Source organism: Leptodactylus fuscus, chromosome 9 (genome assembly GCF_031893055.1).
Source record: "Leptodactylus fuscus isolate aLepFus1 chromosome 9, aLepFus1.hap2, whole genome shotgun sequence".
Classification (NCBI taxonomy): Eukaryota; Metazoa; Chordata; class Amphibia; order Anura; family Leptodactylidae; genus Leptodactylus; species Leptodactylus fuscus.
In genome coordinates, this window is record NC_134273.1 from 66,200,226 (window position 1) to 66,218,189 (window position 17,964).

At 40.7% G+C, this 17,964-nt stretch overlaps 1 protein-coding gene across 1 annotated transcript in view; it reads left to right on the top strand.

Annotated features, from left to right (window-relative positions):
• DNM3 (dynamin 3) overlaps positions 1–17,964 on the top strand; it is a 126,473-nt gene that overhangs the window by 57,355 nt on the left and 51,154 nt on the right. Inside the window, 1 exon segment of the mRNA XM_075286183.1 lies at positions 12,446–12,555. Coding sequence (XP_075142284.1) covers positions 12,446–12,555 — 110 coding nt within the window.

A 17,964-nucleotide genomic window follows, 5' to 3' on the forward strand; every position in this document is an offset into this window, starting at 1 on the left:
TTTGTGAGATTGTTTTAGTAAGTACATATGGACTGTACAATAAAAACTCAATATATTGGTTTGGTACTTTGCAAATAGTTATTAGGAAATGTATACTAAGGTAACTACTATAGGACTAATGTGATAACCTTGACCAATGCATTTTTATAGGGAAATATTGTGTCTTCTAAAATTGTATATACGAGTAATTCAATTTCATATATTACACATAGACATGGGTTGACCGCCGTACAACATTCTACATGACCAATTGTTGGATTCTCTAAAAACTGAAAGGCCATATAAGCTGCCCTATCTGAGAGTATAATATAGTAGGGGGGGAAGGCTGAGCTCTGTGATATGTATAGTTATATGATTTGGAGCAAGATATCTGAGTAACAGGCAGACTAAGGACTTATTCAGACATCGACATAGACCGCACATGGATCCATTTTATGTTACTATTCAGGTGCCCATTTTTTTATGGGCTGAGTCTTCTGGAAAAAAAAAGAGACAGGGTCTATTTTGTTCCGTTTTGCGGACCATTGTAATCTGTAGGTCCATGAAAATCGCAGACAGGGCATGGATGCTAGCTGTGCATCATTGGTTTTTTCGAGGATCCAAAGTTTCTAAAAAAAAAAAAAAAAAAAAAAAAAGGCTGATACATTTGTTCACATCAGTGAAAGCATAGGCAAACAGGGCTATAAAAACAATAGATCTATGCGGTTATTGGGAAGCATTAACACTACATGTCCATGAATAAGGAACCTGTGATTGAGGCTTAAATCCTGGCAGGACTCCTAGGAGAGACAGTGAGAGTCCTGACTACTCCGATCATACACAGTGATTGGAAACTTCCACTGTGTACCAGCTGATACAAGGAAAGCTGCTACTTATCCTGTTTACCTGTAGTAAGCTGGACTCTCACTGTAGGAGTCCTATCCTAATTTAATCTACATTTTAGTCAAAATTCCTGCTCCAAATCACAAAACTTCCATATCTATATAGTTCAGATATCAAATAGCTCAGCAGAAATCATCAAAATTCCAATACACATTTCCTCCATGTTTTGAGAGTTTAGGGATCTGCCTAAATCTTATGTTTTGAAAATGATCTGACATGTTGGAATCTTCCATGACTAATCCTTAAAGGTCTTCTCTACGTACACTTACTTTAGAATTTTTAGGCAGCATCTAGGGTTCCAGGCTGGGTCAGGTGAATGAAACAAGCAACTGGCCCCCAAAGTCGGTCATGCTCTTCTCCCATGTCCACAGCTAGTTGTTACCTGAGAGTCTTCCAGGCCTACTATGTGAGAGGAGGCAGAGTGACTCAGGTCCGGGTGTTGGTTCTAAGCCCCCAACCCCTAGGTACGCTGACTAGGAGCCCTAGAGAAAGCAAGAACTGTCCCAACTGCCAGTAATTTCATCCAACTCCACCATAAACATGCATATTTGCCTCAAGCAATTGTACAAGTTTATTTCTGCTTATTACAGATACTACTGATCACATATATTGAAATCCACATAATTGATGCTACTTATTCCTAAAATGTGCATAAGGCACAAATGGGTGGTGGGTTTGGGCAACATTTTTATAAAGTGCATGGCCAGCGGGATTGTTATCAGTCATTTCGGTCTTTAGTAGCAGTGGTAATGGGAAGTTGAGCAGAATGTTTTCCACCCTCTCCCATGATCACTGCTTTATGTCACAGATCTCCAGTCCTGATACTCACCAGAAACATTTACATACATAAATGTGAATAATATTAGAAGTTCTATTTATAACCATGCCTTCCTAACAATTCCTGCGACTGCCCCATTCATCTGAATAGGACTTGCTCCATGGAATGCATGGAATGGATATTCAGTCACTGAAGGTTTTGCGACAAAATCTGCCATGTGTGAATATCCCCTATCTCATGCATGACATAAAATACATCTTTATTCAAATCCTCTGCACATTTCCTTTTTATTGTTGCATATATTATAATCCATATATTGGAACATTCAGTAGTCTGTGCTGCAAGTAGAGCAGGTGAAAGGTTATCCACAGGGACATTGACCAGCAAATTCGTGACTACGGTATGGATGTGCATTGTAATGTGAATATAGACAAGTAGATAAGATATGTCAGGAAATATTCTAGCAACTCTCTAAGGCTGTGGCCCCACATTGCTGAAACACAGCTTTTTTTGTTGCAGATTTTGCTGCAGTTTTTTGAGACAAAGCCAGGAGTGGATTGAGCAGAAGGGAGAAGTATAAGAATTTCCCATTCCTTTTGTACCCATTCTTGGGTTTGGCTCAATAAAAGGCAGCACAATCTGCAACAAAAAAAGCTGTGTTTCTGCAACGTGGGGAACAGTGTTTTCTTGGTATTGCTTTCTTATGTAAGTAGGTGAATTCCAGTAACAAAGCAGAGCTCCCCTGATCCTACAACACTCAACATTCTTAAGCACCTCCATCTCCTTATTGTATCTAAGGAAATGGCCATACACTTCAAATAGCCATCGATGGATAGATATTCCTCTCAACCTCTTATATACTTGTATTCTCGACTTTGCAAAGCTTGCCTATATTCTCAATGGGAAAAGTGGAGACAACTCTGGCGGCGACTTATCTTTCCTGAGAACAAAAGGAACGGGCATGTCGAAATCCAAGTGCACACTCTTCTTCCCCCATTTGAAATAGAGGAAGAGACAGGAGGCCGCCCGGGTGTCTGTCCAGAAGACATCAGCTTAAATTTGTCTATAAAAATATCTATATAAAAATTCTGACCTAATGTATTATTTATATTTACAAAGATGTGCCAAGTAACGGTTGCAAATAATAGATTTTATAGATTTGCAGACAAAAATTTCAAACAACTGTCATCGACACGAGAAGAAAAGAAAATTTATGCAGAATTTTTATATCCGCAGCAGGATGTTGATTTGTATTGCTGATTTTTACAGCAGATTTTACGCAGCTGAAATTCTGCAAGAAGTTCTACTAGTAAAAGATGCAAATTTGACTGCAACAAATCTGTGATGGATTTCTGCCATTGCAATTTGTGCTCATGGGGTGTCCCTCCCAACTCATTGCTATGTAATGTCTTACTAACATTTGGCTCTGGAACAAATATGGGCGTCTTGTAAACTCTAACTTGGTATGTTGCTTTTCCAATGATTCACTAGTGAGGATCCCGCACTACTATATATACACCATAATGTATACTTAGTACTCTTAGTATTGGAATTGCTTGGCTTTTTTCAGTGGTAGGGGCAGTGCCATGGTAGGCCAGGAGAGTCATTGGGTACAGACATGACGTTATGTGACAGCCTGTGCCTGTTGATTCCTATGCAGATTACTGACTGCTACAAACTATAACCTGCAATCTGCAGTCCTACAGGTTTATATCATCTACATCTTCATCCTAATTCAATCATTAACCATATGTGGGAGAATGTATAAAATAATGCATACTAGTAGCTTTCTATAGCAATTCATATTAGTATTAACTTTATAATAATAAGCTTGTACTACTGATGGGAATCTACATACATGATCTGCATTACCAGAGTGTTATTCCGCAGATATGGGTATGTTAAAGAATTGCTATTGGTACAATTTACTGAAAGAAACCTAAGAAAGTAAGCAATGTTGCAAAGTCTGAATCAGCCACAGCAATTAGATTATTTAAGGTAAACCAGTTGTCGGTAATTTTTTTCAAAAACATTCCGCAAAGTGCTGTATCCTCTGCAGGAAGGCTTTTACCTGGACATGTAATATATGCTTTCCGTACTGAGCTGGAACAGGGAGCAGACACATAAGAAAAATAAACAAGGGAATATAGTGCAGCCATTACCATAATGCAACGCTGAACGTTACAACGACACAGGACCCCAGCCAGCAAGATATTGCCTGTTTCTATGATCTGATGTTCTTAGTAATAAAGTAAACACAGACTTAGAAAACTCTGTCTTGTGCCGCTCCGTGACCTCGTTTGCTACTGTGCTATGGATGAAACCTATGGCAGATGTTTGCTTGTGGCAAAAGCCATCAAGACACTTTTTTTTTTTTTGGCTGGAACGACTTAGATATTGGAGGATACAATTCTGTGAAAATGACGTTTTGTTAAGGATTTTTTTAAATGTTTAAAATAATTTATACAATATTAATTCTATAGCATAAAAATTCCAAGTCAATGTTTTTGGTGACTTCATAGGGGTGTAAATTTTTTAAAATTTCAGTATAGACTTCGATTTGGATTATTTTGAGGGTGAGTAACATCATTGTACTCACTCAGCGTGTTGTTCATTTTTCCAGAATAAGACAAGTGCATGTTTTTCGTCAAGTCCCTGGAACATTTTTTTTTGCCCTGATCGGTCCATTTTTGGAGTGTATGTTTTTCATCTCCCTTCTATTTAGCCGCATGGTGTCTAGATCCATTTATAGCACAGAGAATTGATTTCTAATTGTTTAGAGGTGTATAAATGGAGTATTCTGCATAACAAGAGGTTGCATTGTTATATGACAGGATGCTACAGAATTGCAGAATCTTGCTACAGTAGCTGTCGGAGCAACGTTGAATGAGCTACAGCTAATCTTATCTCACATGTTCTAGTAGTCAGATGCTTTCGCCATTGAAGACATCCTCAGAAGGAGTCAAACATTTATGCATTATGTACGGAATACGACCCTTGTGGCATTCGTTTCTGTTATAGGATGTCTCCAGTTGTATATAGCAAGACATTATGCCAAGAAAATAAAATTACGTACATCTATGCAAAACACATGGCTCATTGGGCAACAGACAAAAAAAAAAGACTCATTACTTCCCGGACAAACAAACACCACTGGTTTAACCATTGAAGGTGTCCGGGAATGAACTTGAATCTACTCTATGGAGTAATAGCTACTTAGTATAGTAGCTAATAAAAACGGAATTCTTCTTACTACGTGGACTATTCTCTGAATTTCTAAGTGCATAAAAAGTTGTATTTTTTTGCCTTTCATATACAATGGATTGGATGATAAGATTAGAATTGGAATCCGATGAGATATTTTATTATCTTATTTGCAATTTATCTCGCGTGAATTTTTTTCTTCTTTTTAGATGAGCGGTGTCCATTATCATTACTATAGTATTTATAGCCTTATAGTACTAGAGCGAGCATGCTTTCATGGAATATACCGTATTTACTCACTTCCTGTCACATAACCGGGTGACGTATTTTCCCAACAGTAAATTTATTGGGAAATACGGGATTAAAATCTGATTTTTGTACATCTGAATCTTGTTTTCTAGGAGGTTTTTCTTGCTCAATTGGTTTGCATTAATTTTACGTTATGCAGAATTTGGCGTACCGTCGTCTCGCTTCTCCATCGAGCCCCTATACATCTTAAGAGTAGTTAAACATGGAAGGAGTTAAATCTCCAAACTTCTTTTTTCAGTCTAAAGTCTGCCAGGAATATCACATCCAGACATAATGATAAAACAGCACTGACAGGGGTGGGTGTGGGGGACAAAGTTCTTAGCCAGCTGAGGACGTCTGGAAGAAGTGAGGGGCCCTGAGGCATAGCCAGGGGCTCTGAATTAAGCCAAACGTTTGAACAGGAAATGCCAAACCTGGAAATCATTATTCCTGCAAGTGAAAAAAAAAGAAGAAAAACTCAAATCTGCTTCTTTTTTACCCATTAAAAATGTATATACAAACGTTTCCATGGCAATGGTTGTTTATAGATGATGATTAATGGGACTTATGTTGCCAATGAAGGAGGGGTGCAGCTTAAGAATCCATTTAACCTTTTAACATCCATGTTTTAAAGACGGCAGTCCTGGATATTATCTTCTAGGTATATGCAGGGTAAATCTTCCGCAGTATATAAGTCACAGATTTAGGGTTTGACTTCCAAGGGAAGCGGCATCCTGTGTATTTCTTCTCATAGTAACTAGTATAAAATACTGATTTATTGCCGTAGGGCAAATAGTATTTCATGGAGTCAGATGATAGTATAAAGAAATACTAGCTGAGGTGAGATCTACAGACTTTTGTATATTCAGAAGAAAGCTAGACATGAAGATTGCTGCTCTTGAGGAAACTGTGAGCAGATTCAGTAGTATATAAGCACCTCGCATACAATGTATACATAGAGTAGAGAAGAACTCCGTGCCTTACACTATGTACAGTAGTCAGAAGGCAGAATAGTCCACCAAACGGATGGCTAGCAGAGGCTAAGGCTCCGTCCATTCACATTTATGGCCTCCATTTAATGCATGCAGCTGGACGCCCGTGATACGATATAGTTGAATACATCATCCATGGAGACCCATCATGAAGATATATATGTGTGTATATACATTTTCTTTTACTTGAATATTGTGGGTATTGTATTGCTTCTGTATTTCTTACTTTACTTTTGGAGTATACTGTTAGGTGAAGGCCAAAAGGACAATCTTTTGGTCTCCATCTGGCTCAGATCTGTATTTGGTATTCCATTCGGGGAGTCCGCTTGGGGACCCCTGAATGAAATACCGAACGCATGAAAAAATGGTGAGCAATGAAAGCACACGGACTCCATAGACTATAATGGGGTCCGTGTGTTTTCCGCATGAATCATGTGAAGAGGAAAGTAGTGCTTGAAGTATGATTTGTGCGGACACAGCGCGGAAAAAACACAGACCCCATTATAGTCTATGGAGGCTGTGTGCTTTCATTGCTCACCGCTTTTTAATGCGTTCGGTATTCCATTCGGGGGGTCCCCAAGTGGACTCCCCAAACAGAATACGGAACGCAGATGTAAACCAGGCCTTATAACTTACAATATTTTTTAACTTGCCAGTGGCAAATCAGGGTAATAAATAAGCAAAATCGGTCACTTGAGATAGCAATACGCGTCTTCTTCCAAACGCAGATGTGAACCGGGCCTAAGTCAAAGGACATATTTAATATGTGCATTGGTAAGTTTCTTGCCACACAACTTTTTTAGGCTGAATTCACACCTGCACTTATTGCCCATTTGGAGAATCCGTCACCCATTCCTCTTAAGAAATACAAAGAGACTTTTCTCTCCGCATTTTTCCAGCAGAAATCGGATGTAAACCTGACCCCATTATAGTCTATAGTCTCCACAAGTAACTGCTTTTTAAGTGGTTTGGGTTTCCATTTTTTGGGTCCCCGAGCTGACCTGAAGAACGGAAACCCTAGTGCAGATTTGAACCTAGCATTACAATGTCCTGTCCCCATTGTGGCTCCTTATCTAGATTTCCCTACCTCAGACGCACACTAAGTCAATATCTTAGGAAGCCACTTACTCTATTAGTATGTGTGGATGAAACCTGAACACCCACTGTATATTGCTCCATATCCGGTTTACGACTTACACCAAGCATGTTGTTTTGCTGATAATCTTGACAGGATATTGTCGACTCCTTCCAAGACCCTTAATCAATCCCTTCTCCCCCTTTAATTAACACATGCAATACCATGAGATGGATTTTATTGGCCACAGCAGCCTTTTTATTAACATAAGTAAATAACCTCTTTACCTAGGTGCCTGACGAAGGAGGTCCTTGGAGCCACCAGATCTGGCCAACATGACCTCAACTTTTTAACCCCAACCATTTAACACTGACTTGGAGACACCAAATCTCCCCACATGGATGACTGGGATTTCTCCCATTACACACAATTGCTGTTTGGCTGGACCAGAAGCTTCTTAAGTACCAAATTGTGAAGAGTCCAGAGTCTTATTGCCCCCTCAACCTCCAAACACTGTATATCCCTAAACCAACTCCAAGGACCCCCCTTCCCCGTCATGACAAAACAGCTGCTTGTCAACAAGCACCATCGAGGGCCAAATAGTCCACTAGCATGCCCAGCTCCCAAACCAGCGTATAAAAAAAAGGAAAATCATAAATCATTAAAGCGATGGTGGATGGGAGATAAATGATAAATTGGCTCTTCCCTCCTGCTAGTACCGTTACTTTGGGTGGGCTTTTCTATTTATATTACGTCCTCCCATACCCGACCTGACCCAACTCCTTAGAGCTGTTGGGCTACTTTCTTATAACAACACAGTGATACAGATATAACTCATGTGCCACAGTGGTAACGTAAGGCTCCAGCATACTGGGCATTACGGGTGGTGTTTTGGGGTAACTATTGCTTTGGGTACTATATATACCTTTATGACTAGATATTTCGAGTATTGTGGCTATAAGTACTATTGCTATGTATATTATAGATATGGATAGTATGGCTGACCTTAGAGGACTCAATCCTGTATCCTATATGTGGCTATTAAATACTCACAAGAATCACAACGACTAGTTTTGTATTTGTGTTTTGTGACTCTCTTCTGGGCCTCTCCTGCCCTTTTTGTGGGACCTCTTCTGGTCTCTTCTGGGGGATATAATGTGCTAGGAGTCAGTCACAGACCTCAGCGGTCACATATCGGGCATGACAACATCATGATGCTCCATGCGCCACAATGGACCTGTCATTGAGCCTCAGCACTGACATTGGAGTGTCTTATGTCCCCCATGAGGCCAGAAGAAGACCCAGAGAGGGCACGTGATGCCACAAAGAGCTGAGGTAACATGACTATAACTGGTTTATTTTTTACACTTCCCTTAGGCCTCCTCCTATTAGACTCTGAGGTCTGAAGCGGTAATATAAGTTTCAAGTTTGGATGAAAACAAAATTTGGGTCGAATCTGCTTTGATGTACATATGGAATCAAATCTCTTTGATGATAACTATAGTGTATATATACTACAGATAGCATTATGGGCATTGTGATTATATGAAGGGATATGGTGAATGACTTCTACAAAAATGTACTACTTAGTATCACATCATTGAAAGGTATGAGATATAGAAATATTGCGTATCTTTATTCTTGTATAATTGCGTCACTTTTACAGCATTTTTTTAGAATTAGAAATGATTTAAGGTACTTAAAACAAAATTTTAACATTTCCAACAATGGGATTTCCTCCGGCAGGTTCGTCTGGGTTATATAAATGATATAGTAGTTTTACAAACATGAGGTTAACAAGTTTCAACATGTCTTCCCAGATCTTCTTCCACCCACAGCAGACGTGTAGGCCATTTGTGGCTTTTGTGGCTTTCTTGTTTGACTCTTCTGTCCACTCTTTCTTTATTATATTCTGCAGGATTCAGGTCTTAGTCAGGTCAGGTTTTTTTTTTTTGTTGTTCTGCAGATGTCTCTGGTGCTACTTTGACGTACGCCATGGATTGTTAACTTTCTTAAGAAATGACTGCTTTGCCAGCTGCAATCCTGTCTTGCTCACTTCAGGCGTACACTGGAGTAAGCAATGTGTAGACATATGCATGGACGCTTGCGGGTCTCTCATAATAACCATTTTCATCATTACGCAGAGGCTCGGGCACACAGGGGGTATTCACTTTGCTCACAGAGCACAGCCAGGTCATTGCCAAATACACCCATCCATCGCTGGTGTCCATCCCCCTCACCAAATCAAATAGGTTTTATTGACACATCCGAATAGATATTTGGCATTGCCAAAGCTAGTAAAGTGTGGGGGGGAGTTGGAGTCGGGGGGGGGGGATGGAGGAATGGTGGGGATGGGGGGCGGGGTGGTTGATTTGGCGTATAACAGTCCGTGGAGTCTCATCTTCCTCTTAGTTGGTGGCCGCTATATGGGGAGGTGGGGTGGGTGGTTTGGGGTATAACAGTCCGTGGAGTCTCATCTTCCTCTTGTTTGGTGACAGCTGGACATGTATTGGGCAGCGATCTCCACAGTGGCCTCTTCTTCTCCCAGTAGGATGTAGAGTTTTCTCTCTCTCTCTCTCTCTCTCTCTCTCTCTCTCTCTCTCTATATATATATATATATATATAAATATTTTTTGAACACTACAGAACCTCATAGCTGTAGAACACTACAGCGAGGTCCACAGGCCCAGTGGTGGGCGGCTATATGTTTGAACTCAAAAGGAACACAATGTGAACTGCTTCCAAGAACTGCAGCGTAAAACTTAATGTGCATAACTGTAGAACACTACAGCGGTACTTAATGTGCATTACTGCAGCGATACTAGTGTGAACAGCTGCCAAGATACTGCAGTGCATACTAAGTGTGAATTACTGCAAACACTGCAGAAGTACTTTAATGTGAACTGTGTGATACTCAATGTGAATGGGGTGCAAATAACCTGCCAGTTAGCTCACTGGCCAGGTGCACCAGTACAAGTGAAACACACATGGCTGCCAAGGGTTAAACACTCACCCCAGGCCAGCAGACACAAACAGACACACTTACCCCTTCCACAGCTAGGGGCCACCACAGAAGTTTTAGGACATGCTCCGCACACAGCTTGGAGCCATAAACACTCATGCTCCGCACACAGCTGGGAGCCATACGTGAAATCAGACAGTACCATAGGCTATCTCAGTGACCATACCTGCCGCAGATCTACAAGCTGGAATGGCGTCTACCGCTCCCAGCCCTTGCGTCGATCTAGCGGTTCAGGATTTACAGGTCCTAACTAACAGCACCCAGGAGAACTAGAGGAACCCCACACAAAAGCCCAGTCTGAAACCTGCCTGCAATGCTGGAAGCCTATCCCTGACACTACTGTCTTTCAAAAACACTCCGTGGACTTTGGAGTTTTTAGTCAAAGTGTGAGCACCCGGCGGGCGTCAGCTCACACTATTTAAAGGGAAGTCCCCACCCAGTAAAGGCGGTGGTGATGACCTCACCGCTCATGCCCAGTAGGGGAGAAACGGCACTTAGTTTTTTGAGCAGCTCCAATAGGTCTGAGCATGCTCGGTAGGCCAAAAGCTGGACCTGGACTGGGCCGCAGGTGGCGCTGTGCGCTATGATGACAACCTGCGGGACCCAATCCTAACACACAGTCTGTTCTCCCGTGGCTTGTACGTCTGCCTGTGTCGCCACGTCTCCATCTCTAGGCTGTGGGCGCTCAGTCTGTACTGGCTCAGGGTCTGTCTGTTTTTGGGGTGGGTATTCTCTCCAGGTAGGTGGCCATGGTGTAGTCTCTTTGCAATGACTGGTACACGGTGAGTTTCTTGGAGTTATTTATTGTGCTTCTCCATTCCTCGATGTACCATCTTCAGATCTGCATCATCCACAACTGAGCACTGAAATGTCGTGCTTCTGTGTTTTGCATACATCTCAGATTCTGTTTACCCAACATTAGATGGTCAACCTATTTCACACATATTGGTGAATTTGGTCAACCATAGTCTCAAGCAGTGATTCAACCCACGATACATGCAACCCCAGGGGTAGAATATCATAGAATAACACCTTGCTCTTTAGGACTGTAGAAATCGAAAACTTTTAATATGTAATTTCCTGGTATAATATTAATAGTTTAAATAGTTATCAAAGCAACACTCTTATCGCCCAATGCAGGGACTGAGGAGATGGTGTATGAGATATAGTTGGTGTTCTTTGTATTGTGTAACAACCATAAGGCCTTTTACGAGGCGTGATCTAATCTAAAAACTTTATCTGAAGTTTTTATTTAACTAAGTTAAAAAACCTAACCAATATACAAAATTAAAGAGGATTTTATTGGAGGTATCAACCTTTTATTACACCAACAGTTCTGCAATACACTGTTCCAGGTGCAATGAGATCCTTAGGGTGGGTTCACACTACTGTTATTTAATGGTTCTTTGCTCTCACCCGTCATAGGATGAGAGCAATGGACATTAAACGACAGATGCAGACAGAGCCTCCTCCGCCTGGTGTCTGTCTGCATTCACCCCATATAAAAAAAAACATGCCATGTTTTTTTATTCTACACTTTTCTTCTGTGTATGATCAACTTTGCTATAGATAAATGCAACAATCGTAGTCTATAGGTTGCAGGCTGAACCTCAGCGCTACCAAAGGGATGATGATGACAATGATGTCATCTCTAGTAATAAGTATGTCATGTTTAGGTTCAAGACCAAGATTTTCCACTTATGCAAGCTTTTTGGGGGCGGAAGGTCAGGCCTTACCTGGGTAAAACAGGGATTTCAAGTTTTCCTTAAAAGCCTCCTGCTAGCAGCTCTGCATAGCAATACTAGTAAATCTAGAAGAGGAGGCAAGCTTTCTTCTGACCGTTTGGCCATCAGGTTTTATATGAATGTGCGGCACCGTCCAACTGGCTGTCTAATGGGTTTTCTGATTTGGGAATACTAATTTATAACTACTACTGGCATTTGGAGTCCAGAGTAAGTTCATGCTTGCAGTCATGAGAACGGCATATAATACATTTATTCATGATGAAATGGCAGCGTTCTGTGAAGCCAGTGGCACTGTGCTTTCTCAGATATTCCTTGACTTGCTAGCAGACCTTTCCAGCTGCCAAGCTCATTTAGGTTTAATTGAGGTGAAGGAAGTAATGCTGTGCAATGCTGGCACTATGTGAGACCTCTACTGTATCCAAGCTTATTGGTTTGTTTTTGCTTCTTCTTTCCGTGTAGGAAAAAGAGAAGAAGTACATGCTACCTTTGGACAATCTCAAAGTCCGTGATGTGGAAAAAGGCTTCATGTCCAGCAAACACATCTTTGCGCTGTTTAACACCGAGCAACGGTATGGTGGGGACAAACTAGAAACTAAACTGTTCTATTTTATATGATCCCTGAGAAACTATTTTTCATTGCGTCCAAACATATTTAGAAATGTTCTTCCTCGCAAGGTCCCCGATGGAGAATTGTTCCAGGGTTGTGCACTGTATCCAGACCAAGAGCCATTGTTTCCAATAAATTAAGTTGTAATATGCCATGTTAATGCTTCTTGGTTAATACGCGTATCGTCTGAAGGTGTTCAATCTTGTTCGCCATATACCGCCATATACCGCACATGATACAGCAAAGGGGAATGGTGCATGGAATACTCCGCCCAGGCTAGGTTCAATTCTATGACTTATGTCATAACATGACATGACAGATATCGGGGGAAAAGAAGGATCAAGTTGTTGGATTGGAACATGCTTGCTCCTTTATTCTCAGGTGAGATAAGCATGGTAGCAGTTGTCTTCTCTTGCCCTATCCAGAACACACATATGGGCAGTGTAGCCAGTGGGAAATCATATGGGAAGTCAGGAGGAATTGTCCCTGTAATTGTCCAAGAAGCCTACCAGGCTCCACATTTTACCGATGTTTTAGTGGTCTACCTCTCCAATGTTCAGGTCTTCCGATGGACCCAAACAATGGAGAGGAGATACTGAACCTAGCATAAATATATTAGAATATTTAATGTATTATTTTAAACAATCATAAAAATATATTATCCTATTATGCCATTGCAGGCAAGAGGAGCCAGTTGTAACCACTAGCCACACGAGTCATGCGGAGAGAAAAATACTTCAAGAACTAATTTCCTCTCCGCATGATACGGCAAACACGTGGACCCCATTACAGTCTTTGGGGTTCGTGTGCTTTGATTGCTCACCACTTTTTAATGTATTTGGTATTCCATTCGGGGGGTCCCCAAGTGGACTCCTTGAACAACATACCAAATGCAGATGTGAATCGGGCCTTACATCTAACAATATTTTTTAACTTACCTGCAGCAAATTAGGGTAAAAAGTAAGCAAAATTGGTTACTTAAGATAGCAATACACATCTTCTCAACTGTCAGCTGAGAATCACTCGTAAGATAATTGACTGTTCTTGTAAAAATCAATGGGATTAGACAGCTCTGCTCCTACAGTACATGTATTGGCGCCTTTAGACTATCCGGTTCAGTACCTGTTTGTGTCTTTTGATTTGGAGGAGCAGGAGGAGAATAACCAAGAGTCATAGCTGGGCAGTTATAAAGAGATCCACAATGTGAACACTTAACAATTACAAAATTTAGCAAAATGCCACAGCATGAGTGAATGGTAATAAATTCCAAGTAAGAAAGCCTTTGGATGCCTTTTGAGTTGCACTAGTCAGTGGTCTCCTACATACTATGAGGTGTTGCTTCCTCTTTATACATACAAGCAGCATAAAAGATGTAGTTAATAATGTATGATCATCATTGGAACATATAGAAATCAGTTTTGTAATACAAAGTCACTGTTAGAAATCCTTTGCTGTGAGATACATTATAAGCTCTCTGCATGGTATATGGTATGGTATATAGCGAGTCTGCATTGTACTGGGATGTCTGTAGAGCGGCTGCAGGGATTTCCACACAGCTTGGCTTGTCTATTGTTACAGTCCACATCAGCTAAAGGGAATAAGTCCTGAATACTGAACATTCACATTGTATTTATCATCTAGTATAATACAGGTATTACTTTATAAAAGCGTAAAACTAGAAGGAAGCAAAGCTCCAGCAGAGCCTGCCTAAACCCCACCTAAATACATTTGGGTATGTGTAAATGTCAGCCAAACCCTTCCCCTCTTTAAAGACTCATCCCATTGACATCAGGGCATTTGTGATGATAAGATTTACTGCAAGTGGTGTTTGTTGTGCGTAAATACAAAGGGAACTGATCAGATAGAAGTATATTCGCTCCAGTACAGCTAGATACATAATGTCAGACCTGAACATGTTGGGTGTTCGTAATCCACTTGCATGGCTTCTGTAAATGTATTTTCCATGTGTTCCTTCTGTGTAGACAGACTCTTCCTGATGTAATGCTTATCCTTACTTTGTGTTTTTTCTCTGCCCATACATCCAATACAATAAGATACTCAAATAGATTTTTTGAGACAATGAGGTTTATGAAGACGTAAACTTGGACTCCACAACTTCTGCAACTCATAAGCAGCATTGTAGGTAAAAAGTGTGAAAAAAAAAACATGCTATAAGCCTAAATGAATGCTTAAAATGATGACATTGGAGGCAACACAGTAGCTCAGTGGTTAGCACTGCAGCCTTGCAGCGCTGGAGTCCTGGGTTTGAATCCCGCCAGGTACAACATCTGCAAGGAGTTTGTATGTTCTCCCCGTGTTTGTGTGGATTTCCTCCCATTCTACAAAGACATACTAATATGAAAAAAAAGTATTGCCTCCATTGCTGCGTCAGTATCCTGCACAAAATAAATTGTTGTCCAAAAAACACAATTCTTATCAGGAAGAACTGTTTCTGGGGATACTTGAGTAGTAGAGAGCTGCAACATGCACCTATGGAGCTGTATAATACAGTATATAATATATACACTAGTGTACCACCATATACCTCTGAGCTGTTATGAGAGAATATCTGTCATTATACTTATTCCTTAGACAGAAAACTATTATTGGCTCCTGCATTCTTGACTGTTATTATGGAGCTGATCTGTAAAACAGAACTGAGTCGTTTCCTATTCCACATATGCACAATGTGCTGCGGTACATTGCACTGGAGATCATGGAGGGCGGTAAAAACAAAAGTAAAAAAAGTTTAAAATATAGTATTGAAATAATAATAATAATAATAATAATAATAATAATAATAATAATATAAATATGCTTAATGTAAACAAATAACATAAACAAACATAGGTATTCCTCATGTATGTATATGTATGCATGTATATATATTTTTTTATCCCATATAGTGAACAATGTAGAAAAAATATACTTCAATGAGCAAATGAATGTGTTTCTGCCTCATTAAAGGGTTACATTTGATTTTATTTTCATCCATTGAAGATCCGTGGGAGTGCGACACCCGGGACCCCTGTGGATGAGCTGTCTGAAGTGGCAGCAGCACTCACTAAGCGCTGTTTTGTTTCACAGGCCATGTGATGTCATATTCATCGGTCACATGACCCAAGTGAATGGGCTAAGCTGTGATGTAAGCGGCAATGTGGTTGGTCAGAACTGAAGTTGATGCAGCATTCACCCAAACACTGCAGCTTCTTCAAACAACTAAACGGCCAGGGGCCCAGGTGGCAAGGCATAACATGAAGCTTATGGGCCCCCAATGCAAAATCAGTTCCAGGCTCTCCAAATATAATGTCTTGTTTTTAGTACTAGTCTTTCCATATTGAGAAGAGACACTTTATGGGCCCCCTAAGACTCCAGGGCTCAGATACACCCTCTGCTTGCCCTAAAGTTACACCCCTGCTCGTGGGTCAGACCCCTAACTATCTTTAATTGATGACCCACCCTAAGGATAGGGAAGGAATGATGTAACCTGAAAAAAAAAAAAAAACCCTTTAGTATTGATGACTGGTCTTCAGCATAAGATTGGCAGTGGTGCAACATCCATCACTCTCCAGCTATTTGAAGGGTCTGTAGGACTTGTATGAGCAAGGTAGCTTCTTCAATGGATACCAAGCAGAGTATGATACATTGGACTTGGCGTTGTAGCTCAATCGCTTGTGCTTGGATGGGACAGAGCTGCATATGAATGTGACCTCATCACACAGCTGATCTGCAGGGCTACCAGCTATTTGAGCCCTTTGATCTGGCGTTAATGATCTACCATTCTGGAAAAGCCCTATAAAGTTTAATTAAATGGGTAAAAAAAGTAAAAAAAATATATGTTTTTTGTTTTTTTTCTTGACACTAATTATATACTATGGGTCAGACCTGAAAATAATAAGTAAGAACTTAAAGGGGTTGGCCAACAAAAAACATTCATCCATGTGATAGATGAAGTCACAAGTCAATAATGTTTTCTTGAGAACTCGAGTACTAACGCATCACATTCCCCTGATAACTGCGACCAACCCTCCCGGAGTATAGTACATGTCCTAAAAGTTTCTGTGTTCTGTGACTGTTTTCATTCTACTTGCACTTTTACACTTAAAACCTCAGAGACTCTCAGCCATGTTGTTTCGAAATGTAAACAATTGCAGCCAGAATAGACACGGGGATCACTAAAATACTTGGCAAAAACACCACTGACAAAGAACTAGAGAATCATTTTTCCTCTATTACTTTCTTCTGCCGTTGACTGTCCTGCTCTGCCCCGGCTCCCTTTTTTTACTCTTCTGGGATATTTGCAGTTCTCATATGGTTCTCATATAGTGTAATTCTTAGACGCTTCCTGTTTGGTGAATAGTTTCCCCGATCCTGTTTGCTGCCGTACGTTACTACTCCACATTCATGGAGTTCTAGTACAGTTAGGGTTGGATACACCTTCTACGCATTGAGGAGTCAGTTTTGGCAAAGTAGCCTATTTGTTTTCCGAAGTCCTCTTTAAACATAACTTAGATAATCCCTTCACGAACCACAGCCGTATTACAATGTGTGAGCAATTTGTGCCGTTGGAAGCAAAGAGCTTATAGACAACTGAGGCAGATCCAAAACAACTTAAGATGATGATCTTGGAACTCACCATAATACATCTTTTTTTTTTTTTTTAGATAAATTAGGAACCTCATAAGTCTTCTGGTCTCCAGACAAAAGTTTTAGCTGGAAATTGGGTCTCTGACTCAACTGGGTCTCACAAATAGTTTTCCATTTCTGACCAAATCCTTTTGTATTATGAAGGTAAAGTGGACAGTTCTTTTAAATGTTGCAGCTACTATTTCTAGTTGTGGACACAACCTGGTGACATAGAGAGTCTTATAGGTCAGGTATTGCTCACCGGGAACAAAAAAATATGCATGTTAGCTGTCATTCAGGGAGACAAAAGCTGCATCTGTATTGCCATCTATTGGAGGTAGCTATACTATACGTCAATATTCAAGTCTTATGCAAATAAGGAAGTTGGTGCACAGTGGGTTGTTTTCAGAGTGGCCCTCTCCTGCGATAGTTTAGAAAAAAAAATCAAATTGCCGCAGCTGCCGCCCCTTCCAAAGTGCCGCCTGAGGCCATTGCCTCAGCTTGCCTCATTAGAGGTGTGGCCCTGCTTCCGCTACTATGACATCACCCATCCTACTTGAACAAAAAGAGCAGTGCCCCCAGGGCTGAAGTCCTGCCCGCAGTGCACCAACTGCCTTATTTGTATAAGAATTCAAAGTTGTTTTTCTCCAAATCGAAAACAGTTGCACATATAACAAATATATGTTGTGTATCACTGTAATGGGCACTGTAATGCAGTTGTAGCACTAGAATATGCTTGGGGGAA